This window comes from Sebastes fasciatus, chromosome 16 (genome assembly GCF_043250625.1).
Source record: "Sebastes fasciatus isolate fSebFas1 chromosome 16, fSebFas1.pri, whole genome shotgun sequence".
Lineage (NCBI taxonomy): Eukaryota > Metazoa > Chordata > Actinopteri > Perciformes > Sebastidae > Sebastes > Sebastes fasciatus.
Window position 1 is genome coordinate 32,290,834 of NC_133810.1, and position 26,278 is coordinate 32,317,111.

A 26,278-nucleotide genomic window follows, 5' to 3' on the forward strand; every position below is an offset into this window, starting at 1 on the left:
TACAATACTCACATGTTCATATGTACATTCAAAGAGTTATTGATGTCTGTCATCATTCCTTCTGTCTGTGAAGCAATCCCCGTTTAACCTGAGTGTTACGAGATGAGGACTAAATCCACAGTCTTGTTGTGTGTAAAATGACCTGTAACGTTGATCTTAAACTAATCGGAGGCTTCAGCAGTCTGAGTTAGATGTGTTAGGGCTGGGTGACTTGGACAAAATCAAATATCACAATATGTTTTTGTGTAAATGACCAATAATAGAACAGCTAGAACAGTCTAGTAAGTTCAGAAAATCACATCACTTTACTGTAATTTAGCCTTTAAAACCAGGAAGAGACAACACTTATGCCATATCACGATATTACTAGGGCTGTCAATCCATTATAATATTTAATTGCACATTTTTTATCTGTCCAAAATGAACCTTAAAGGGATATTTGTCAAGTATTTAATACTCTTATCAACATGGGAGTGGACAAATATGCTGTTTTATGTAAATGTATGTAAATATTTATTATTGTAAATCAATGAACAACACAAAACAATGACAGATATTGTCCAGAAACCCTCACAGGTACTGCATTTAGCATAAAACAATATACTACAATCATAACATGGCAAACTGCAGCCCAACAGGCAACAACAGCTGTCAGTGTGTCAGTGTGCTGACTTGACTATGACTCTCCCCAAACTGCATGTGATTATCATAAAGTGGGCATGTCTGTAAAGGGGAGACTCGTGGGTACCCATAGAACCCATTTACATTCACTGATCTGGAGGTCAGAGGTCAAGGGACCCCTTTGAAAATGGACATGACAGTTTTTCCTCTCCAACATTTAGTGTCAGTTTGGAGCGTTATTTAAGTAGTAGTAGTAGTAGCAGTAGTAGTAGTAGTAGTATGACATGGTTGGTACCGATGGATTCATCAGGTTCTCTAGTTTCAGATGATACCAGGATCTTCACTCTAGCTTTAAAACTGAGCCGCTACAACCTTCGGAAGATCGATTGCGTTAATGCGTTAAATAAAATGGTGGCGTTAAAACGATTAACTTTGACAACCCTAGATATTAGGATATCCTAAATCTTAGACGATATCTCGTCTCGTATCACGATATCGATATAATATGGATATATTGCCCAGCCTTAGTGTGTATCCAATCAGTATGTTGTGTTTGACAGTTTCCTTGTTGAGCTGCAGGAGGATTAGTAACTCAAAGAGGGAATTTGGTACTAAACAGTCTGTAACTTTGATTTGTCGGACTCAGACTGCTGAATCTTCATATTAGTTTCAGTTGAACTTCTGAAGTCCTTTCTTACAGTGTAGTTGTGTGATGAAGGGACCACTTCACAGGAGGAATGATTACTGCCACCAATAACTCTTTTAATGTACATATGACATGTGGCTGTTGTTTACAGACACACTTGAACAAATGTGGACCTTTCCTGTAAATGACATAAACCTGCTAAGCTCTCAGATACAGTGAGAAGAAGGCCATGTAATAAATGAAGTAATGAAGTCCAACAAGTCTGATTTGATATTGATCCTCTAATTCCAGACTTGACAGAGATCAGCAGCATGTTATTGATGTGTGTTGACATGAACAGCTGTATGAATGTTGTGGTGACATCTGGATGATGTCTGTAGAAGGCTGACATTATGATGATCCACAATAACACAATGACAAAGTCACTCTATTCATTTTAGGGAAAAGATCATTGATTAGGACATAGTGATGTTGAGCTACACATTTAAAACCTGAACACATCTGATTGGATTATAAAGTGATTTTATCTTCATCATTTATTCTTTATTCAGATTGTGGAGCTGCAGGTTGTCAGAGATCAGCTGTGCTTCTCTGGCCTCAGCTCTGAAGTCCAACCCCTCCCATCTGAGAGAGCTGGATCTGGGTAACAACAACCTGAAGGATTCAGGAGTGAAGCTCCTGTCTGGTTTTCTGGAGAGTCCACACTGTAGACTGAAGACTCTGAGGTCAGACACCATTTTTTACTTGTGTACTGAGATTAATATGATGTGAAAGTTGTGGTGACACTAAACTGCAGACATCAGGCTGATATTATACTGATCCACACTGAGTCTCTTAATGCTAAAGTCCATTTTCTTCTTCTGTGGTTTAGTCCATTGACTGTGGCAGAGAAATGTTGAGCTACACATTTAAAACCTTCATATTTCACAACACCTGACTTTCATCTTGTTAAAATAATTTATTAAAAAAAAACATAAATATGAAGAATAAATAAATAATCTCTATTTCAGCTATCAGACAATAACACATATATTCAGTATTTGTTTTTTTCTATAAATGTTATGAAGCTATATGATGCTTATACTGACTGAAGAGTTTAAACTGAAGATGCTTTGATTTTATGACTCCACTATTCCTCAAATATATATATTATAGATGTCTTATCTTAAATATCTTTTGTTCACATTTCCCCAAAATCCATCCTGACATCTTTGACATCTTTAGAAACTTTGAGATGTTGAGTTGAATCTTGAATCAGTTTCTGTGGTTCTTATTTGTGTTTGGCTGCTCAACATGAGTTTGTATCGATGGATCCTCTGGTGGAGCTGTCAGAGTTTAAGAGGTGAAGTCACTACGTCTTTATTGAAGTAGCAGCACGTTGTCATTAATATTAATGAGAGCTCTGTTTCACTGTTTGTATTTGACAGTTTTTAACCTGCATCCTGTTGGCTTCAGGTGTTTGGAGTTTACATTTTCTAATCTTCTACGTTCTAAACCTTCATCAGCTCTGAACACATTATTAGACATTGAATGATTTCAAGCAGGAACGTTGTCTTCTAAACTTACATCATTTATTCTTTATTCAGATTGAGGGGCTGCAGTTTGTCAGAGATCAGCTGTGCTCCTCTGGCCTCAGCTCTGAAGTCCAACCCCTCCCATCTGAGAGAGCTGGATCTGGGTAAAAACAACCTGCAGGATTCAGGAGTGAAGCCTCTGTGTGGTTTTCTGGAGAGTCCACACTGTAGACTGGAGACTCTGAGGTCAGTTCACGGACTCTCTGTTACTGTTATAGATCTTATATGTTTAATTAACAATTGAACCAGATTTATGTACAAACATAACTTACATCCATAAAGTTGTTAATGTCCTTTTCTTCATATTTTCATGTTTCTTGAACTAAATTCAGTCTGCAGTCACAAAAGACTTGTGTTTCTTAAAGAAAGTGTAGAAAATGTCCACTGTTAGTTGTTAAAGTAAATTAATGTTTATCATTGTTGGTAAATGGTCACATCTGGATACAGAAGATCCTCTGAACTAATATTCAGGGTTCCTACGCAGTATGGAGAAGTATGGAATTTGATTTTAGAGAGATCAGCAGCATGTTATTGATGTGTGTTGACATGAACAGGTGTATGAATGTTGTTGTGACATCTGGATGATGTCTGTATAAGGCTGACATTATGATGATCCACAATAACACAATGACAAAGTCACTCTACTCATTTTAGGGAAAAGATCATTGATTAGAACATAGTAATGTTGAGCTACACATTTAAAACCTGAACACATCTAATGGATTATAAAGTGATTTTTATCTTCATCATTTATTCTTTATTCAGATTGTGGCGCTGCAGTTTGTCAGAGATCAGCTGTGCTTCTCTGGCCTCAGCTCTGAAGTCCAACCCCTCCCATCTGAGAGAGCTGGATCTGAGAGGAAACAACCTGAAGGATTTAGGAGTGAAGCAGCTGTCTGATCTGGTGGAGAGTCCACACTGTAGACTGGAGACTCTGAGGTCAGTAGAGGGTTGGAGGTGGTCCATGCTGGTTTCAGCAGTATTGTTGTGATGTGTTTCCTCCGTTAAGCTGTGAGAGGAGAACGGTGACACACAGAGAGAGAGAACAGTCAGCCAATCAGATCAGCCAGAAGCTTGTTGTGATCATGTGTTAGAGTTGATGTGAAGAAGATGTTGTTGTTGTGTTCATGTCTCCAGGAAATAAAGCTGGATTACAGCTGACAGCATCACATCATGTATAGAGACAGTGGTCCTCATCCATCAAACTGTCGTACCATCAACTCTGATCAGAAAGTGTGTGTTCTCTCATTGAGAAATAGAACATCATAGAACCATGGTTACATTTAGTAACCATGTGGTCTTTATACAGACCAGAACCTCTGCTGAAGTCCAGTAATCACAGCTGACGTTTTACTGCTCAGTCTGTGTATGAACATGTGGGACCTTTAAAGAGGACCTATCAGGCTGATGTTCAGCTTCATACTTGTATTTTAGGTTTCTACTAGAACATGTTAACATGCTTCAATGTTCAAAAATCACTTTACTTTTCTTCTCCCGGCTGTGCTGCAGCACCTCTTTACACCCTCTGTCTGAAACGCTCTGTCTGATCTCCTTGTCCAAAAAGACTCCATATTTAGTCGAGCTGTCAGAGTTAACGCAATAATAACCCGTTAACGCAAGTTTGTTTTAATGCCACTAATACTTTAACGCATTAATGCAACTTGTGATTTTTAGGTTGTAGCAGCTCAGTTTTAAAGCTAGAATGAAGATACTGGTATCATCTGAAACTACAGAACCTGATGAATCCATCGGTTCCAACCAGGTCATACTACTACTACTACTACTACCACTACTACTACTACTACTACTAGTAGAACTACTACTACTACTACTACTAGAACTACTACTACTACTACTAGTAGAACTACTACTAGTAGAACTACTACTACTACTGCTACTGCTACTACTACTACTAGTAGAACTACTACTAGTAGAACTACTACTACTACTGCTACTGCTACTACTACTACTACTACTACTACTACTAGTAGAACTACTACTACTACTACTACTACTAGTAGAACTACTACTACTACTGCTACTGCTACTACTACCACTACTACTACTACTACTAGTAGAACTACTACTACTACTAGAACTACTACTACTACTACTAGTAGTACTACTACTACTACTACTAGTAGAACTACTACTACTACTACTAGTAGTACTACTACTACTACTAGAACTACTACTACTACTACTAGTAGAACTACTACTACTACTACTACTAGAACTACTACTACTACTACTAGTAGAACTACTACTACTACTAGAACTACTACTACTACTACTAGTAGTACTACTACTACTACTAGAACTACTACTACTACTACTAGTAGAACTACTACTACTACTACTAGTAGAACTACTACTACTACTACTAGTAGTACTACTACTACTACTAGAACTACTACTACTACTACTAGTAGAACTACTACTACTACTACTAGTAGAACTACTACTACTACTACTACTAGAACTACTACTACTACTACTAGTAGTACTACTACTACTACTAGAACTACTACTACTACTACTAGTAGAACTACTACTACTACTGCTACTGCTACTACTACTACTACTACTACTACTACTGCTGCTGGTATCATAGTAAACTATAAACCTGATGAATCCATCGGTACCAACAATGTCAGACTAGCTGGTCATGAAGGAGGTTAAATAACGCTCTAAACTGTCATGGTCATGTTCAAAGGGGTCCCTTGACCTCTGACCTCCAGATCAGTGAATGTAAATGGGTTCTATGGGTACCCACGAGTCTCCCCTTTACAGACATGCCCACTTTATGATCATCACATGCAGTTTGGGGCAAGTCATAGTCAAGTCAGCACACTGACACACTGACAGCTGTTGTTGCCTGTTGGGCTGCAGTTTGCCATGTTATGATGTGAGCATATTGTTTTATGCTAAATGCAGTACCTGTGAGGGTTTCTGGATCAATATCTGTCATTGATCTGTGTTGGTCATTGATTTACAATAATAAATATATACATACATTTACATAAAGCAGCATATTTGTCCACTCCCATGTTGATAAGAGGATTAAATACTTGACAGATCTCCCTTTAAGGTTCATTTAGAACAGATAAAAAATGTGTGATTCATTTGCAAATAATCGCGATTAAATATTGTAATGATTGACAGTCCTTAGTAATTCTGAACTTACCAGACTGTTCTAGCTGTTCTATTATTGGTCATTTACACAAAGAAATATTGTGATATTTGATTTTGTCCAAGTCACCCAGCCCTAATACATCTAACTCAGACTGCTGAAGCCTCCGATTAGTTTAAGATCAACGTTACAGGTCATTTTACACACAACAAGACTGTGGATTTAGTCCTCATCTCGTATGCGTCCTTCCTGCATTTGGCAGTTTAAACTGTGTTAATTCTAGTCTGGATTATGTGTTTAACTTGTCTAGTATGCGTTTGTAAAGTGTGCCGCTCTGCTGACCGTAGACTGGTCCATGTCTCTGATTGGTCATGTGCTACAAACCCCGCCCCTTCTATGTGAACGCGCTCACAGCCAGACTGAGAAACCCTGGGTTGACTTACCGAGTTGATCAGAACTGTCGTAGGACCGCTTAGCGGGATCTTGGTTGAGGGGTTAGTTAAACCAGATAAGGAGAAGATACCCTGGGTGTGTTGGACTGGCTTCGTAGTACAGGCCTCTGGTCTGTGAGCTCTGAGCTCAGTGTGTTCGCTCCAATACGTTAACATGAGAGCTGAAAGGAAGCTGGCTACGCTGCACAGACTGAAGTCCTGCTGCTCTTTATACTGGATGCTGACTGACAGCTGATGAAGGGAGTCTCTGTAAACACTGATTGATGACTTCTGGTGTCTTCTTCTTTTCTCATCAGATGTGGGTGGTGATCTCTAACCACCATCATCCCTGTGTGTTCCTCTGGACCTGACAGAGTATCATCAGTGTATCTGTCCTTCAGCACAGTCTCTGCAGACACACTGAGACTCCTCCACTCCTTCTGCTCCACACTCCACCACCTCCTCCACCTGGACCTGGGTTTCACTTTGTCTTTACTCATTCATATATTCTGAACCCAAAGTGCCTCTGCAGATTAGTTCTAGGCATACAGAGAATACGAGTAAAAATAAGGGAATAGTGCTAACAGTGATAATAGTGATAATAGTGATAATAGTGCTTTAGGGGTTCTCTGTAAGGTTCAGGTCATCAACTAACATTGAAAGCTTCATAGCATCTTTTTCTTCATATGTTTCAGAGATGAAAAGTAAAGACACAGCTCCTGATGGAAAACATAGAAATGTGGTCTTGATTTCAGGAATCTATTTTTATGTATAAAAAGAATGATTATGGATTATTGATTGCCAGGTCATTCATGTACGGGATCTTTCACAATTGTACCAAATATAACATTTTCCTTTGTTAGAATAGAAAAAAAATACAAATTTAGTGGACAACCAAAAATGCAAATCATCCCAGAGAGCATTAGCAAAAATACATTCATAAAATAAATGTTCTGTAGTTTCAATGTGTTCATCACAGAACCAGCAGTTATTGTGATCAAAACCAAAACGGTTTCTTAAGAACTCAGCAGAGGGGGATATTATATATATTTCACTGAGAACCTTAAAGTGAACCTCCTTCACTTTTGGTGCAATAGGACATTTAAAGAATTTCGATCTAAGACTCTCAGAATCTTTTTTAGAGAAAAGTTTTAGAATTGAATTTCTGTTTGAAGAGAACGGATATAAGTCTTTAGTAAAGGTGACGTTAGGTAGTTTTAAGTTAATGAGGTTGTGACCATTCACCAAAAGCGAAGGGAGATTGGGGGTTTAAATTATCTTGAGATAAATGATATGCCATCACAATTACAGCTTGAGGGATTGCTTTGACAACATTGTTATACTGACCTCTGTCAACGAGGCTGAGTTTAGAACAAAAGACCTCAAATGGTAGAATGTTTCCTGTATTGTCCAATAAATGCATCACAGATCATTTTCCTTTTTCTAACCAATTTTGTAAAAATATGGATTTATTTTTAAGTAATACATTCCGGCAATTCCGTATTGGGGTTTTATGGGGACTATAATTATGCTTGTAAATCATTTTCCAATAAAGTAAAACCTGTTGATGAAACAAGGATCATTTGACGGGGAGTTTTGTGAAGTCGTAGTCGCATCTAAGAAGGAAGCCGATGCCTCCTAGTTTAGTAAAAATTTCACTGGGCATATGAAACCAAAAACTTTTTTCATGTTTTAGAAATGATCTTAATAGACTCATTAATGTATTCAATATCAATAGCCTTAAGTCCACCTTCCTCATATTCTTTAACCATAGTGCCTTTCTTAATATAGTGTGTTTTCCTTTTCCAGATATAACTGAAATTAGCTTGGTTTATGGCTTTTATTGCATTTTTGGGAAGTGATAAGGAGTAAGCTGGGTAGATGAATCGGGAAATGCACTCCATTTCTGTAAGAAGAATTCGGCCTATGATAGAGATGTCTCTTTGAGACCAGGAATTTAGATGAGATTTACATAATTTAAATATTACTTATATTACAACAAGAACATAATCGGATGTATTGTTAGAAGGTGGCTGCAGTAGAAGAAGAAAGTTTAAGTTAAATGACTGTGAAGTCAGACTAAATCGATTCATAATGCTGTCAGCGAAGCATTCAGACTGAAATAAAACGACAATCACATCTTTTATCAGTTTTATTTCAGTCACATATTGACCCTCAGATACTGAGGTGAAAGTCTTAAAGTCACAGTCTGATCATCTGCTGTTCACTTCATACTCTAATACACAGTCAGAGTACTAATACTACAGTGCAGAAATACTACAAGTCCTGCTTTCCAGTAAAAGTACAGAAGTATTAGCATCAAAATCAACCTAAAGTATGAAAAGTTCTGGCCCTCATTATGCAGATGACAGAGTGATGTTCTTTATAGACCTTTCAACCAGAGTTACAGACGGCTCTACTGTAAAAACAAAGAATAAAAGTCAATAATAATCCACAAACAAAAATATATATAAAATAAGATAAAATCATTTAAACAATTCTAGCAAATACCCTCAGTTAAGAAATAAGATAAGATAAGAAACTACTTTATTTACCCCGATGCAATGATCGTTTATAGCTTGTGGGAATAATTATTAACAATAATAATAATAAAAAACGAGATATTAATTTTACTACTACTACCACTATTAATAATAAAAATAATAATAATAATAGCAATAATAATAATAATAATAATAATATAATAATAATAATAATAATAACAATAATAAATTAATACAAATCAGATAAAGCAAAATATAAATAATAAAATATAAACAGTAAAATATAAACGATAAAATAAAGATAAGAAATAATGAGATCTACTGTTAACCCTAACCCTAAACAGCTGTAGTTAGACACAATCATTATAATTAAAATCATAATCACACTGCCCTCCTGTGGACAAAGAGCATAACTACATCTCTTGCTCTTTTATTTTGAAGGATGTAACCAGAAATGTGTCTTGTATGTAATTCCTCTAACTTGATATACATTTATCTTTTTTATTTTGAAGGATGTAACCGGAAGTTTTTCTTATATGTAATTTCTCTAACTTGTTATTGATGCAGGTGTAGTTACCGACCCTCATAAATCAAAGATACTCCGTGTTTAAAGTAATCAGCTTGTTTAAGGTGAGACAGCTCAGTCTGGGTTCAACTTTAATGGTATATTTAGTTGTAACAGTTTGACTCTGATCAATAAATGTCAGGTTGTCCTGTATAATGTTAATAATGAATATCAGTGAGGTGTTTCTTCAGCTGATAATCATAATTCAGATTGATACTCTCTGATCAGCATCACTGTGTTCATGTTGTTGAGTCTAATTGTCTGATAAATGTTAGTTGTGACACCTACAGTACAGGTAGTTATGGCTGAAACCTTGTCTACGTACAGTGCAGGTAAATAACACCTGGCAGGTGTGTTTCTGTTAGAAACAGCAGGAATGTGATGAAGCTGCAGGTGTTGGGAGTTCTTGTTCTTCATCTGTGCTCGTTGTGTTTTTAATGCAGTGGGTTTCTTTGCTTCACGGTGTGAATAGTTGACCTCATATCAGTCACACTGATGTGAATACAGACAGTAGAAACTGGTTTATCAAGAAAATCACGTTGAACAAATGTTAAATCTAATGTGTGTCGGTTCACTTTCCTCTGTGACAGGACTACATATATGTAGAGACTGTCATCATGCAGTTTGTATTACCCTGAGGCCTAATTGGTGGATATGTAAGCATCCTAATCACTCCACCTCAATTCAGTGAGATGTTTTCATTAGATGAAAGAGCATCAAAACTGCACAAAATACACTCATCTGACGGGTAGTCAGTCTGTTTATAGTCTTAAAAGTAAGCCCTGTTTGAGCTGATGTGGCTCATTGCTAAGGAGATTATCTACTGCTTTTTTTTAGTCATGAAGCAGTTTAGCCATACACCCCTCTGGACAGGAAGCCAGTCCATTGCAGGGGCTCAACCCACATCTACAATTTAACCTCTTGCCATTCCAGCCCCTTGTGTAGGGGGGTAGGGTTGGGGGAAAGGGGATGTTCAGGAGTAGATCATAAAAGTCAACAGTAGATGCCACATAGAAGGGGTGTACATTATGTCTCATAAGTTGTTGCATCATTTTTGGGGTTGATACCATTTGTTACACAGATTTGGTGCTGAATTTAACCTCCTTTTACATTGGGAGAATTGATAAAAGATTAGCAACAATCCCTCCAAAAGACCACATTAAGACACCAAGACCTTGAGGAACACAGTAGAAAAAGACATGCTGTGATTTGGTATCAAAACCTTTTGACATTTGGACATTTCTCCAAGAATTCTCCTTGTCAATCTAGCTAGGAAAGCCATCCATCCTCTGAATGCTCTAGGTCTCTAGTTTGTGGGTTAGGGTTAGGGTTAGGGTTTGATCCTTATGTGACACACTGATTTTTGAGGGCCAAATCAAATGCAGAAGTCAAATACAAAAAGAAACATTGCACCAGTGTATCCTGGCAGATAGCTCAGTGTGGTAGATAAGAATTTATCAACGTACTATACTATTACTTTTTCCCCCAAAAATTCAGCATACTATATGACTTTTTTTAAGAACATTTTTCGACATACTATACTGCGACTTTCTTTGTACAAATTTTCAACATGCTACAGAATGACTTTTTTTTTCAAAATATTTTTGACATATTACTTTTTTCATGCCATTTTTTGTCCTACAATAGTATGCCTTTTTTTCATGATTTTTTTTTTTTTTAATAGCATTTTTCGAACACAACTTTTTTTACATGCTATGTTATGACTTTTGAAATAGCTCAGGTTGGTAGATATCTGGTTGGAATATTGGCGGTTGTGAGTTTGATCCTTATATGACACGATGAGTTTTGAGGTCTTACTTCAAATAAACAAGTCAAATACAAAAAGAAACAATACATCAACATATCTGGTGAGATAGCTCAGTGTGGTAGATAACTGGATGTAGTATCCAGTTGGAATACTGGAGGTTGTGGGTTCCATCCTTATATGACACAATGAGTTTTGAGCTCTTACTTCAAATAAACAAGTCAAATACAAAAAGAAACAATACATCAACATATCTGGTGAGATAGCTCAGTGTGGTAGATAACTGGATGTAGTATCCGGTTGGAGTACTGGAGGTTGTGTGTTTGATCCTTATATGGCACAATTAGTTTTGAGGGCTAACTTCAAATAAAGAAGTCAAATACAATAACAAACACTGCAACTGTGTATCTGGTGAGATAGCTCAGTGTGGTAGATAACTGGTCGTAGTATCAGGTTGGAGTACTGGAGGTTGTGGGTTCCATCCTTATTTGACACGATGAGTTTTGAGCTCTTACTTCAAATAAAGAAGTCAAATACAAAAAGAAACAATACATCAACATATCTGGTGAGATAGCTCAGTGTGGTAGATAACTGGACGGAATACCTACTTGGAATACTGGAGGTTGTAGGTTCCATCCTTATTTGACACGATGAGTTTTGAGGTCTTACTTCAAATAAACAAGTCACATACAATAGCAAACACCGCATCAGTGTATCTGTTCAGATAGCTCAGTGTGGTAGATAACTGCTCGTAGTATCCGGTTGGAATACTGGAGGTTGTGGGTTCCATCCTTATGTGACACAGTCTGTTTTCAGGTCTAACTTCGAATGACGAAGTCAAATATACCAAGAGAACAGTCCTCACTGCGTGTGGCATTGGTGGCTGGGTTGCTGAGTTCTGGTTCGGGCTGCGGCAGATCGGGGTTCAATCCCTACCCTCATCAGTGTCCGGTGCCCGACAGTGGTGTGAGACGAGCGTCTCCTCCCAGGGTTTACCAGAGATACAACTGGGGGGTTATGCATCAGTATATATGTTAAATATATACTTTTATGCGACGCACATAATATTCTACGCGACGCATATGATATTATTTAATATATATACTTTATGCGACGCATATAATATTATATGCGACGCATATAATATTATATAATATATTATATAATATATATTATTATATTAATTATATTTATACTTCGCATTTAATATCACATGCGTCGCATAAAAGTATATATTTAACATATATACTGATGCATAACCCCTCAGTTGTATCTCTGGTAAACCCTGGGAGGAGACGCTCGTCTCACACCACTGTCGGGCACCGGACACTGATGAGGGTAGGGATTGAACCCCGATCTGCCGCAGCCCGAACCAGAACTCAGCAACCCAGCCACCAATGCCACACGCAGTAAGGACTGTTCTCTTGGTATATTTGACTTGGTCATTAGAAGTTAGACCTGAAAACAGACTGTGTCAAATAAGGATCGAACCCACAACCTCCAGTATTCCAACCGGATACTACAAGCAGTTATCTACAACACTGAGCTATCTGAGCAGATACACTGATGTGGTGTTTGCTATTGTATGTGACTTGTTTATTTGAAGTAAGACCTCAAAACTCATCATGTCAAATAAGGATGGAACCTACAACCTCCAGTATTCCAAGTAGGTATTCCGTCCAGTTATCTACCACACTGAGCTATCTCACCAGATATGTTGATGTATTGTTTCTTTTTGTATTTGACTTGTTTATTTGAAGTAAGACCTCAAAACCCATTGTGTCATATAAGGATCAAACACACAACCTCCAGTACTCCAACCGGATACTACGGAATTATGACTTTATTCTCTAAATCTCAGATTAATTTATTTTTCCTCAATGTGGCCCTAATACTCCGTCGTACCGTCGTACCATAGACCTACAACAATGATAAATAAAAATAAAAATGTAAACAAAAAACAGTTATTCATTTCCATGTTTATAAATCCACAGGGAGCCGCTGGAGAGGAGCTGAAGAGACGCAGGTTGCTGACCGCTGGCCTCGTGGAATAACAGCATAAGTGGTGGTATACCATCACAAAACGAAAGGGGCTTTTACAAAAGGTTGATTTTTGTATTTATGTTGTATTAATTGTATTAATTTGCAAGACCTTTATAAGACCTTTGGTAATCCATGGTTTTATTGTCCAATTACATATCAATAAAATGAATTATTAAAATGCATTGATTACACACACACATCCAAAGCTTTCCAGGTCATCTGTCGCATCATTACACTACAGATATAAAGAACAGCAGCACCAGTAGGAAGTGGTCAAATGCAAGTGGACTTGCTGTCTTGAAGGAACATCTTCAAGACAATATATAAAAATAACATCACATTTCATTTATATACTACAGCTCTAAATTAATTTCATACAATTAAATGTGTAATATTTTGAATAATAGAAATATTTAAAATGACCTATTTTAACACTGTTAGTGTACATTCATTCTCATTCAGAGTGGCTACATAAACAGCTTTCCATTATTTAAACTGCTCTAGAAGTTAGTGCAGCGCAGGAAGTAGCTGTTCCTCAGCACGCGGTACAACCTCCCGGTCCTCAGGTTGTACTCAAACATGTAGGGTCCGCTGTAGATGTACGTAAAACCTGCAGAACACAGACTCAAGGTTAGTTTCTGTGCTGGTTAAAAGGAATATTTTTTTCATTTTTGTGAATATTTGAATCTCTTTGTTGTCCAGAATTAGACGAGAAGATTGATGCCACCCACTCTCATGTTTGTCCATTAAATAAAGTGGTATCGGTCTTCTCATGTAACTCTCAGCAAGAAAAGCTTTTAAGCACACTTCCCCCAAAAATGTCCCTTTTCTTTTTAGGTTGAAAACATTAAAGACGGGTCTGAATATCTCATTCCAGTTGTTTTGAGTTGGAAAACTTTAGGTCAGCTTTGACTGCTGCTCACCTCTGTACTGGAAAGCTGCAGTCACCCTGCCGCTCAGGCCGGAGAAGGTCTGATCCACTCGCTTGGGGAAACCCTGGTCCATCGTCTTTCTGGCCTCATCGTAACTGAGGAAACACAGACAGCAGTTAGATACATTCAACAAAGGTTAAAAATACTGAATACCAGTGTATATACTCTCAACACACCTGTAGTAAATGTCGCCTTCAAAGAACAGAGTCTTGCCAGATTGCACGTCATAGAGGGCCGCGTCGATCTTCTTCACGCGTCTAGGCAGACCAACGCTGGTGAGTTTTTTAGGATAGCCACGCACGAGGTCGTAGCCCCTGAAAGCCCACACTTTACGACCTGCAGGCAGGAAAAGATGATTGAGGTAAACTTTGAAAATGCTTTCAGATCGGAGCCTCGGGTAGATCAGAAGAACACGTACCTTTAAAGAGAAAGACTTTATCTGAGTGTCGGCTTTCATAAGCGGCGTTGATGCTGGTGGGGGCGTTGGGCCAGAAGTTTGTGATGAGACTTTGCTGAGGTGTGTTGCTCTGAGGGTAACTCCGCCAGAAGAAGCTGAAAACTCACAAGAACATTATGCACATGAAGCCACTTATGGTGAGAACTAGGGATGCACCGAGTACATGTACTTACACTTGGGTACTCTCCGATGCCGAGTACCGATACGAGTACTTCTCTGTGCCTAAAGATCCTCGTTAACAGCCAGCTGGAGGGTGTGAGCGACACACGGCAGGCTGGGGAGTCCCGCATACGAGGCGGTGCGCCGCGACAGGCTCTATGCCGGCTTGGAAAGGCTCGGGGCGCATTTGGCTCGCAGTCAAAGGGCTCGCTGCGCCCTCTCTCCCCACCGGGGAGGGACGGGGCCCCCTGCTCCCGGCGCCACTGTCGACCGGGGCGGACTGTTTTCAGTGCGCCCCAAGCGCGTCGTGCCGCCAGATCGGGGCTCGGCCCACGTAAAAGGCGCCATGGGTCTGCGGCGATGTTGGCAACCCACCCGACCCAAGGAGTCTAACGCACGCGCGAGTCAGAGGGTGCAAGCAAAACCCCGTGGGCGCAATGAAAGTGAGGGCCGGTGCGGGCGGCTGAGGCGGGATCCCGGCCCAGTGGGGTCGGGTGGACCACCGTAAAGCGGTATCGGTGCCGTTGTATCGGAGCCGTTTTTCCGAGTACGAGTACATGAGCACAGTATTGAACCCGATACCCGATACTGGTATCGGTGCATCCCTAATGTGAGAACAAAATCCCGATAGGTTTGGATCCAGATGTTTTAGCGTTCTGCTGTGCAGCATGTCTGATATACCTGTCTTTGAAGAAGAGCATCTCTCCTCGCAGGGTGGTGACAGCATCCAGAACCATGGTTGAATCACAGGAGTCGGGGGTGGTGGGGGGGCTGAGGTCTGGTTACAGAGGGATCCTTATCAGGGTTTGCACCTGGAGGATAAACAAAATGAGTCACCAAGTATTTAGAAAGCGCTGCATCATATTGCAACAATAACAGTTGAGTAGCATCATGAAATATTGCGCAAGAGGATGTCTGAGATTTTGGTTTAAGTGCTACTGTGTGCAAACAGGCATCGTTAGTACTAACCATAGAGAGACTGGATGCCGTTGACATCGTCCCGCGGCAAAACGAAGGTGTCGGGGTTTCTGTACGAGTAGACGGGGTACATGAGAGCACCGGGATCATCAGAGTGAGACAAGCCCAGGGAGTGGCCGAACTCATGGGCAGCCACCATGAAGAGGACGTAGCCTGCAGCAGAGAATACACAGAACTACAGGTTAGTTACAGCTCCTCTCTCCATAATTATATCCTTTCACGCTGACAAGTAAAAACAGACATGCTGAGCGTCAATAACAAACTCACCTCTGTTTGAGCGGAAAGTGAAGGTCTCATCATCATCAAAATGAGCATCTCCTCCGATGCCGGGGGCCGGGGCGAAGGCGTGGGCAAGAGTGCCATCAGGGCCGTCAAAGGGGTAATAATCACCATGTGCTGTTAACAAGAAACCTCACGTCAGAACCAGCAGCAGGCAGTATTATTTTGCCATCATTGGGCAAAACGTTGCTCCAATTCTACCCACTGCAGCTTTAAATGTACGTTCTTAATGCTGGGTTTCCACTTTTAGTCCCTGGAACTAAAAGGTTCCTTCAGTCCACTGTTGTCTGCATTTCTACCACGGTCTAATGTTGTTTTCTCCAAACCAGGGGTCAGCAACCTTTACTATCAAAAGAGCCATTTTAGGCAAAAAAGAAAATCTGTCTGGAGCCGCAAAACATGTGATCATTGTGATGAAGGTAACGCAGTTTATAGTCTAAGTATATAGTATGTAAGTCTAATGCAGTGAGGGCCAAAGAGACAATGTACTACGGAGTATTAGGGCCACATTGAGGGAAAACACATCTGAGATTTACACAATAAAGTCAGAATATTACGAGAAAAAAGTCAGAAATTACAACTTTATTCTTGTAATATTATGACTTTATTCTCTAAATCTCAGATTTATTTTTTCTCCTTAATGTGGCTCTAATACTCCGTCGTCCCGTCGTACCATAGACCTACAACAATGATAAATAAAAATGAAAATGTAAACAAAGAACAGTTATTCATTTCCATGTTTATAAATCCACAGGGAGCCTCTGGAGAGGAGCTGAAGAGACGCAGGTTGCTGACTCCTGCTTTACACTTATTGTATTTTTGTAAACTCAGAACTGGCTGTTCCAAATGCATCGTTGCTATTTTACCCCACAACACAAATGTCTTCTGTATAGCTAAGTTTTCTTTGTGGGATATCACAACCAGCCTTTTTCAACACCCTCTTAACCCTTAACACATGGTAAAGATGGTTCCTGCAGGCACCAGCACGCCACCAGTGGAATGATTGTTGTCTCTTTGTTATGTTGAGTGATATACGGTACATCATGTAACTGCACTGCATTGCCAGTAATTAAGGGATATGCCACCCAAATACGCACCATAGCAGATCAACAAGCTCAAGTTATCAGTGGTAAATATTAAAGTACATTACTTGAGGTGTGTGTACTTTACTGGAGTATTTAAATTTCATGCTACTTTATACTTGTAGTCCACAATGTTTCAGATGGAAATATCATACTTATACCTCACTACATTTATTTGATGTGTTTAGTTACTAGTTATTTTTGAGATCAAGAGTTTCCATGCAACATGCTGTACATGAAGAGTATGTAAAATATGATGCAGCACTATTTTAATATACAATATAATATAATATACTATAATACAATATAATATAATATAATATAATATAATATGATATAATATAATACAATATAATATAATATGATATAATATAATATAATATAACATAATATAATATGATATAATATAATATAATATAATACAATATAATATAACATAATATGATATAATATAACATAATATAATATATGATATAACATAATATAATATAATATAATATAATATAATATACTATAATACAATATAATATAATACAATATAACATAATGTAATATAATATAATATAATATAATATAATATAATACAATATAATATAACATAATATGATATAATGTAATGTAATATAATATAATACAATATAATACAATACAATACAATATAATATAATATCACATAATATAATATAATATGATATAATATAATACAATACAATATAATACAATACAATACAATATAATATAATATAACATAACATAATATAATATGATATAATATAATATAATACAATATAATACAATACAATACAATATAATATAATATAACATAACATAATATAATATGATATAATATAATATAATATGATATAATATAATACAATACACTATAATATAACATAACATAATATAATATGATATAATGTAATATAATATGATATAATATTAATAATTAAACACACTGCCATTCTGCATAGTGAGTACTTTTGATAATTAACACTGAGAATACAGGACTTTTACTTGTAATAGAGTATTTTTAGACTTTTTCTGCTTTTATTAAATAAAGGATCTGAGTACTTCTTCCACCTCTGAAACTCATTCTGTACTCACATCGGCTGCCGAAGGAGATCATGATGTCAGCGGTGCCACTGCTGATCTTTGTGAATCTCAGAGGAGTGACCTTGGCCCAGACCTGCAGCGCCTTCTCTATGGAGTCATCTATCTCTGACACAGGCATGTCACGTGTGTAGGTCACTATCCTGTCAGACAAATAGTCAAGAAGAATTATTAGTTAGACTTACTATGATATTACTCTCTCACACTTTACTTTCTCACTTCAGATCAGTTCACCTGTAGGTAAGGCTCTTTTTCTCCCACTTGAGGTTACTTCCAAACGTGGAGAAACGGGCGATGTTGCCGTCCGGGACGCCACAGCGGGCCTTCTTCATCATCACCACGGTGTCGGCGTCCAGCGTCCCGGTGATCTGGAGACCGAAGAATCTCTGCATCTCACTCAGCTTCCTGCTCACCGGGCTGATCCCCCGTCTGGTGGCTGGACCTCTCTCCTCTGTCAGGTTGAAGAAGTTCTTCAGGTAGTTCTGTAAAATGAAGGTGAGAAAAGTCCCCAAAATACACAGCTTAAAAGCAAAGTAGTGAGAACACATGCATGCAAACATACACACCTCTGCAAAGCCTTCATCCTGCACAGTGACCGGTGGTGGTGGTGGTGTTGTAGGCACACAGTAAACTGTGAGTGCCAGTAGGCTCAGTACGATGCACAGACTGCAAGACCTCATGCTTGCTCACTTTAATGTGACTTGTGTTTGCGTTGCTGGAGTCAGCTGTTATATATATACAGGCTGAGGAGGAGTAGACGCGTTGTTGGAGGAGTGGGCGTGTTGAGCAACTAACTACCTCAGTGACTCAAGAAGAAGTATTCCATTTATGGATGACAAGGAGGAGATTGGCTTTGATTGCTCAGCCAAGACAAGAAAAATCCCCCATGATGACACATGACATGTCAATACAGAAACTATCCTTTAAATAAAATAAGTGATATGGAAGTGATACTCATACATACAGCATTAACAGGAGCAGCTGGCCAAGGTACCATGACTTCTCTATCTGTAGCTTAAGCTTATATTCTGAGCCATATTCTGATATTTTATTCAGGTTTTTCCGGCAGTCTGTCGTGAATTCAACAGTCCTTATGTCTCCTCTAACCCCTCAGGCTACTGTTGCTACTGACAGGACAGTGATGTGCTCTGTGCAAGAAAACAGACAAGCTGCGTCATGTCATGAAGTCCTTCTGACAGGTATAGTATGTGCAGATGCCACAGGTCACCGTACAACTGTATACTCACCAACTACGTCACAACAGCTGTAACAGGTTTATAGTTGGGTCAATATTCATCATTTTATGACATGGGTCAGTTTATTCTGTAAATGTAAAATCACTTCTTTATATATATATATATATATATATCTTCATGTATCTATTTGTGTAACATTTGTTAACAACATTGTTAGTGGAAAACTACATTGTGATTGCTGTTTCCTAACTCTGGACCCTGGGAGGAGCACTACATGTCTTCATTGTGCAACTTATTATGTCTTCAGGTAAACCGCCCAGTAGATGCAAGAAGTGATGAAAGTGTTGCAATAGAAAAGCAGCATCTTAGCCATTATATATATATTGTGAAATAATAATAATAAAATACTCATCAAAAGGACCTGATTGTTTATTATTTATTTATTTACTACTACTAAATATAAATCTTAGCATTTTGCCTATAAAATCTGTGACCAATTAACCATGATGCATATATATAAATACATATAAATATATATATATATAAAAAAATATATATATAAAATATATATATATATATATAAATATTAAAGGTCCCATATCGTGCTCATTGTCAGGTTCATACTTGTGTTTTGTGTTTTTACTAGAACAAGTTTACATGCTGTAATGTTAAAAAACAACAACTTTATTTTCCTCGTCCTGTCTGCCTGAATATACCTGTATTCACTGCCTGTCTGAAACGCTCCGTTTTAGCTCATTTCAAAGGAATTGCGTTGCTAGGCAACAGCTTGGGTCCATGTTTACTTCCTGTCAGCTGATGTTATTTACATACACTGCAACAGAAAATAAACTGGGACACATTTAGAATGTGTACGTTTAAAACCGTGTGATGATCTAAATATTGTATATTTGTGACATCACAAATGGACAAAAATCCTGACGGCTTGTTTCAAACACACAATTTCTGAATACGGGCTGTTTGTATTTCTCCGTTTATTGAGCGTTTTGATAGTTTAACAGTATTTATATAAAGCACTTAAACCTGCTTTATACTATAAAAGACATGAAAATCTAACTTTTTTAAATATGGGACCTTTAAAGCATGTGTATCAAAAGCATTCATCACATAAGTGGTGTGTAACAATATATATATACCAGACTCCATTCAGAAAACAAGCAATTTAAAAGTTGTTTGCTTGTCGTCATGGTAACAGACCTGACAAAGCATGAATTTAGACTTTTTACTAATCCGCATCATTGTGTAGTTATTTCGGCTTCACTTTTAATCCGTTTATTGTATTATTATTATTACTATTTTGGCAAAAACAGCTGACAGCCATCGACCTGCTATCAGCTGTTTGTTTACCCGGAAGTTAAATTGGCCAACCCCGCCGTCCTCAGCCAATCCGCAGCAGCGACGTCATCGAAGGCCAGCCAATGAGAACAGCACCTCTTAACACAGATCCTCAGAAAAACCAGGAGCTCTCACTCTCCATTACTTTAGCCACACCATATTACCTGTACAGTTTACTAACAACATAAATACACATAAATAACAGTTTGTCTGTCTTTTAAAGTTTTCTTTATATGTTTCTTTATAAGATAAGATAATATGAACCTTTATTAATCCCCGGAGGGAAATTCAGGTGTCAAAGCAGCAACATCAGCAAACAGAGTGAATCACAGGAGAGGTAAAGGTATACAAAAATTCTAAAGACAATAATAGAGATATAAAAGATACAGAGTGAATGGGTGAACATAGTGTGTACAGTCCGTCAATAAATAAATGTAGTATGTACAATAAATAAATAAATAAATAAATGTAATATGTACATATGTGCAGTCAGCAATAAAGTGGTATATAGGATGTATAGTGTAAAGTGAGTGTAAAGTGCGCCAGATAGTGCATGTTTAAATTTCTTAAAAGTCCTAATAGTTGTCATATGGGGGTCAGCCTTGGTTGTGGAGCCTGATGGCTACCAGCATGAAGGACTGACCCAGGCGCTTTGTGTTGTGCCGAGGAGGGATGAGTCTGTGGCTGAAGGTGCTCCTCATCTTGACTAGCTCATCTGAGTATTGTCTTTCTGTGTACTGTGTGTACTCTGAGTATTGTCTTTCTGTGTACTGTGTGTACTCTGAGTATTGTCTTTCTGTGTACTATGTGTACTCTGAGTATTGTCTTTCTGTGTACTGTGTGTACTCTGAGTATTGTCTTTCTGTGTACTGTGTGTACTCTGAGTATTGTCTTTCTGTGTACTGTGTGTACTCTGAGTATTGTCTTTCTGTGTACTGTGTGTACTCTGAGTATTGTCTTTCTGTGTACTATGTGTACTCTGAGTATTATCCTGCTGTGTACTATGTGTACTCTGAGTATTGTCTTGTTCTGGACTTGGTGCTGCAGGCTCACCATTATGTGTCCCAGCGTTTTGTTTCTGTGGACAGGTCCGGATGAGGTGACCCTCCATTCCACAGCCAAAACATTTCATTCTCCCTGAAGACACATGAACAATGTAGTCAAACTCCTCCACCCTGAACTTCAACATCAAGTTTAACTCCTCAGTGTTGTTCTTTAGAATCATATAGACCTGCCTTCTGAAGGAAACCACGTGCTTCAGGTGAGGAGATTTACAGCCCAGAGGAATCAGTTTAATTGGAGACATTAAATGTCCATGTCTCACCAGTTCCCTCTGCAACATTTCATTACTAATGAATGGAGGGACTTTTGACAGAATGATCTTTTTGGCCGGATTAACCAGCGGCACTACCTGAACAAAGGTGTCTTTAATCACCACACCTTGTTCAACAACCACGTTCACTTTATCAACGTTGTCCAGAAAGATCACGACTCCATTATTCATTCTGGATGCGGACTTAACACTGCCATAACCGACCATTTCTCCGATTGCTAAACTGCAATCCTCAACGGAGCAGATAACAGCTGGACAGAGTTTAACTCCATGCCGGCGGGTGAGCTTCTCCAGCCCCCCGCCTCCGACTCCAAGAGCCGGCAAACAAACAAACAAACAAACAAACAAACAAACAAACTAACTAACTAACTAACTAACTAACTAACTAACTAACTAACTAACTAACTAACTAACTAACTAACTAACAAACAAACAAACAAACAAACAAACAAACAAACAAACAAACAAACAAACTAACTAACTAACTAACTAACTAACTAACTAACTAACTAACTAACTAACTAACTAACTAACTAACTAACTAACTAACAAACAAACAAACAAACAAACAAACAAACAAACAAACAAACTAACTAACTAACTAACTAACTAACTAACTAACTAACTAACTAACTAACTAACTAACTAACTAACTAACTAACTAACTAACAAACAAACAAACAAACAAACAAACAAACAAACAAACAAACAAACAAACTAACTAACTAACTAACTAACTAACTAACTAACTAACTAACTAACTAACTAACTAACTAACTAACAAACAAACAAACAAACAAACAAACAAACAAACAAACTAACTAACTAACTAACTAACTAACTAACTAACTAACTAACTAACTAACTAACTAACTAACTAACTAACTAACTAACTAACTAACAAACAAACAAACAAACAAACAAACAAACAAACAAACTAACTAACTAACTAACTAACTAACTAACTAACTAACAAACAAACAAACAAACAAACAAACAAACAAACAAACTAACTAACTAACTAACTAACTAACTAACTAACTAACAAACAAACAAAAGATAGAAAACACAATCACGCTCAGACACGCTCTCACCGTCTTCCACTCCAGCATGCACTCAGAGAGAGAGACAGAGAGAGAGAGAGGAGACAGAGAGAGAGAGAGAGACAGAGAGAGAGAGAGGGAGACAGAGAGAGAGACAGAGAGAGAGGAAAGAGAGAGAGAAAGAGAGAGAGAAAGAGAGGAGAGAGAGAGAGGAGAGAGAAAGAAAGAAAGAAAGAAAGAAAGAGAGAGAAAGAGAGGAGAGAGAGAAAGAAAGAAAGAAAGAAAGAAAGAAAGAGAGAAAGAGAGGAGAGAGAGAGATAAATAAAAAAGACAGAAAGAAAGAGAGAGGGAGAAAGAGATTAGAGAGAGACAGAGAGAGAGAAAGAAAGAAAGAAAGAGAGAGAGAGAAACAAACAAACACACACATAAACACACAAACAGACGAACAGACAAACAAACAAATACTAACACTAACACTAACACTAACAAACAAACAAACCAACAAACAAACCAACAAACTAACTAACTAACAACAAACAAAAAAACTCTGGAACCTCCCCCCCAAGCCTGTGTTGGGACGCGCCCTAGAGCAGGTCGCAGAGCATCCAACACAGACTTGGGGGCATTCCCAGAGCCCGTCCTCTCTTTAAGAGAGAGGATGTTAACGGAAGGTGGAAAACAGGGTCTATAGGTAAACTCTGTTCCGGACGCCAATGACGTCACACATGACATCACGGAACAGAATGTGGAAAGCGGCGTCTATGTAACCTAGGTTACGGATGCCAATGACGTCACACATGACATCACGGAACAGAATGTGGAAAGCGGCGTCTATGTAACCTAGGTTACGGATGCCAATGACGTCACACATAACATCACGGAACAGAATGTGGAAAGCGGCGTCTATGTAACCTAGGTTACGGATGCCAATGACGTCACACATGACATCCGGAACAGAATGTGGAAAGCGGCGTCTATGTAACCTAGGTTACGGATGCCAATGACGTCACACATGACATCACGGAACATATCAGGCTCGTTTGAGATGAACTGCGCCTCTTAATTAAATGATGAATTTAGAGATTTTAGAGAGAAGGAGATATCTTTACCTGAAATTACTGAATGTATTAAATGTCTTAGAGAAAAACAAGTCCCCAGGTAATGATGGTCGGACAGGGGATTTTACAAAACCTTTACTTCTAAACTTTCTCACTAGCAATGTTTACAGAATGTGTTCAAAAGGCTGAGCTCCCTACTACATTAAGGCACGGGGTAATTACATGAATTCCAAAAACAAACAAAGATAGATTAAATATCGAAGATTGGAGACCTATTAGACAACTCTATTGACTGTTGGCCACCACGTGACATTAGTGCAGTAGCTGAGAATCTAAAGATGTTTATTGAAAAGTTTAATCTGATTGATATTTTGAGGAGAACATTTCCTGGACTAAATGCTTACACTTATGAATATTGATAATATTTCGGTTGATATTGTTACTACACCATTAACAGACCATAGTGCAGTTTCTATTCATATTCCTTTACATTTCACCAATATAAAAACCTGTAGAGGCAATCATTTTTTCAGAGAAAAGTAGATGAAAAACGGGTGTAAGGTGATCCACATGTATGCAGAACATTTTCAAGTATTGCATTGATACAGTTCTGCATGAGTCAAGCTTTACCTATATATCAAACTTTTTGTAATAACGTTGCAGAGATGTCATACATGCTGATATTACTAATATCTTGGGTGAGGGGGTTTTCTGTGCTGCCTGTGATATTCTAGGACACACAGGCCATTTCTTTCACCGCCTGTAGGAAATAATCTTGTGTAGGTAGCCTACTCTATCTTACTGCTGCAGGTTAACTGTCACTGCTTCTAGCTGCCATGTTAAAAAGGTCAGCACCACTACAGCATTACTTCTTATTTACCTTAATTCCTCCGATGAACTGTTCATCCATTTACCTGCTGAAAAAGAGCTTCAGAGCATCCAGACCAACATCTATTTATAATAAAGCAGCAGACTTGATTACCACGAGCCATCAGGTCTGCAGATAGAAAATATGAAGGTCCTTGACTTTAAACTAGAATTTTTCGTGCGTCGGTTCGTCCGGATGATCTCCACGTAGTTTTTACGCAGCGCAAAAACGCGCTGCAACAGCAGAGACAACTCTGATTTTAGAAAAGCAAACTTGAACATCAACATAGGCGACTGTATGTCGAAGCAGCCACAACATAATCAGTCAACAACACGGAGCTAATGCATGAGAACTGCGAGGAGAGGAAGAGGGAGTGAGTTAGTGAATGGATGACCCATAACCACGTTACTATGGTTCATAATAATGCAGGACAGTGAGGATACATCCATTTCATACAGGAGACGAGCAAGAATCTACCGATGAGCATTCATCCCACAGAGGTTCATATGAGACAGCAGAGCAGTCACATCAAATGTCACCTTGAGTAGGCTACAGTGTAAATCAACATAAGTTGAGTATAACTGAAAACATATCATTTATTAGGAATAGATCGACATTCATATACACACACACACACACACACACGCACACGCACACACACACACACACACACACACACACGCACACGCACACGCACACACAGACTTCACCATTTCAGGGTTCTCAGAACGTTACATGATGCAGGGCTTTATATTGTTTTTTTTAAACAAACTATACATTAGAAATACAGATGCTATTATGAACATACTAATTGTCTTTTTGATAGCCTACCTCTAAAGAATTTAATCAGTATTGATAACTGTATTATTCCTACTAAAGTTTGCAATGGCGTTAGCTTGAAAAATTATATGATGCAGTTACTACCTGTGACCACTGGAGGGCAGTAAAACTCAGGATTTCAAATGCACAGGTCAAGTTATCAACAGGTCTTTTTATTTACCCCAGTTGTTTAACCTGAATAATATACTGTGTATATATATATATATATATGTGGACAACATTGTTGGTACCCTTCCGTTACAGAAAGAAAAACCCACAATGGTCACTGAAATAACTTGAAACTGACAAAAGTAATAATAAATAAAAAT

General features: G+C 38.2%; 1 protein-coding gene and 1 pseudogene across 1 annotated transcript in view; one reads left to right on the forward strand and one right to left on the reverse strand.

Moving 5' to 3' along the window:
- LOC141752673 (protein NLRC3-like) overlaps positions 1 to 26,278 on the forward strand; it is a 782,294-nt gene that overhangs the window by 653,242 nt on the left and 102,774 nt on the right. The window contains exons 38-40 of the mRNA XM_074610793.1: positions 1,819 to 1,992; positions 2,854 to 3,027; positions 3,607 to 3,780. Coding sequence (XP_074466894.1) covers positions 1,819 to 1,992; positions 2,854 to 3,027; positions 3,607 to 3,780 — 522 coding nt within the window. The remainder of the gene's footprint in view (positions 1 to 1,818; positions 1,993 to 2,853; positions 3,028 to 3,606; positions 3,781 to 26,278) is intronic.
- Positions 13,402 to 19,001, reverse strand: LOC141752704 (collagenase 3-like; annotated as a pseudogene).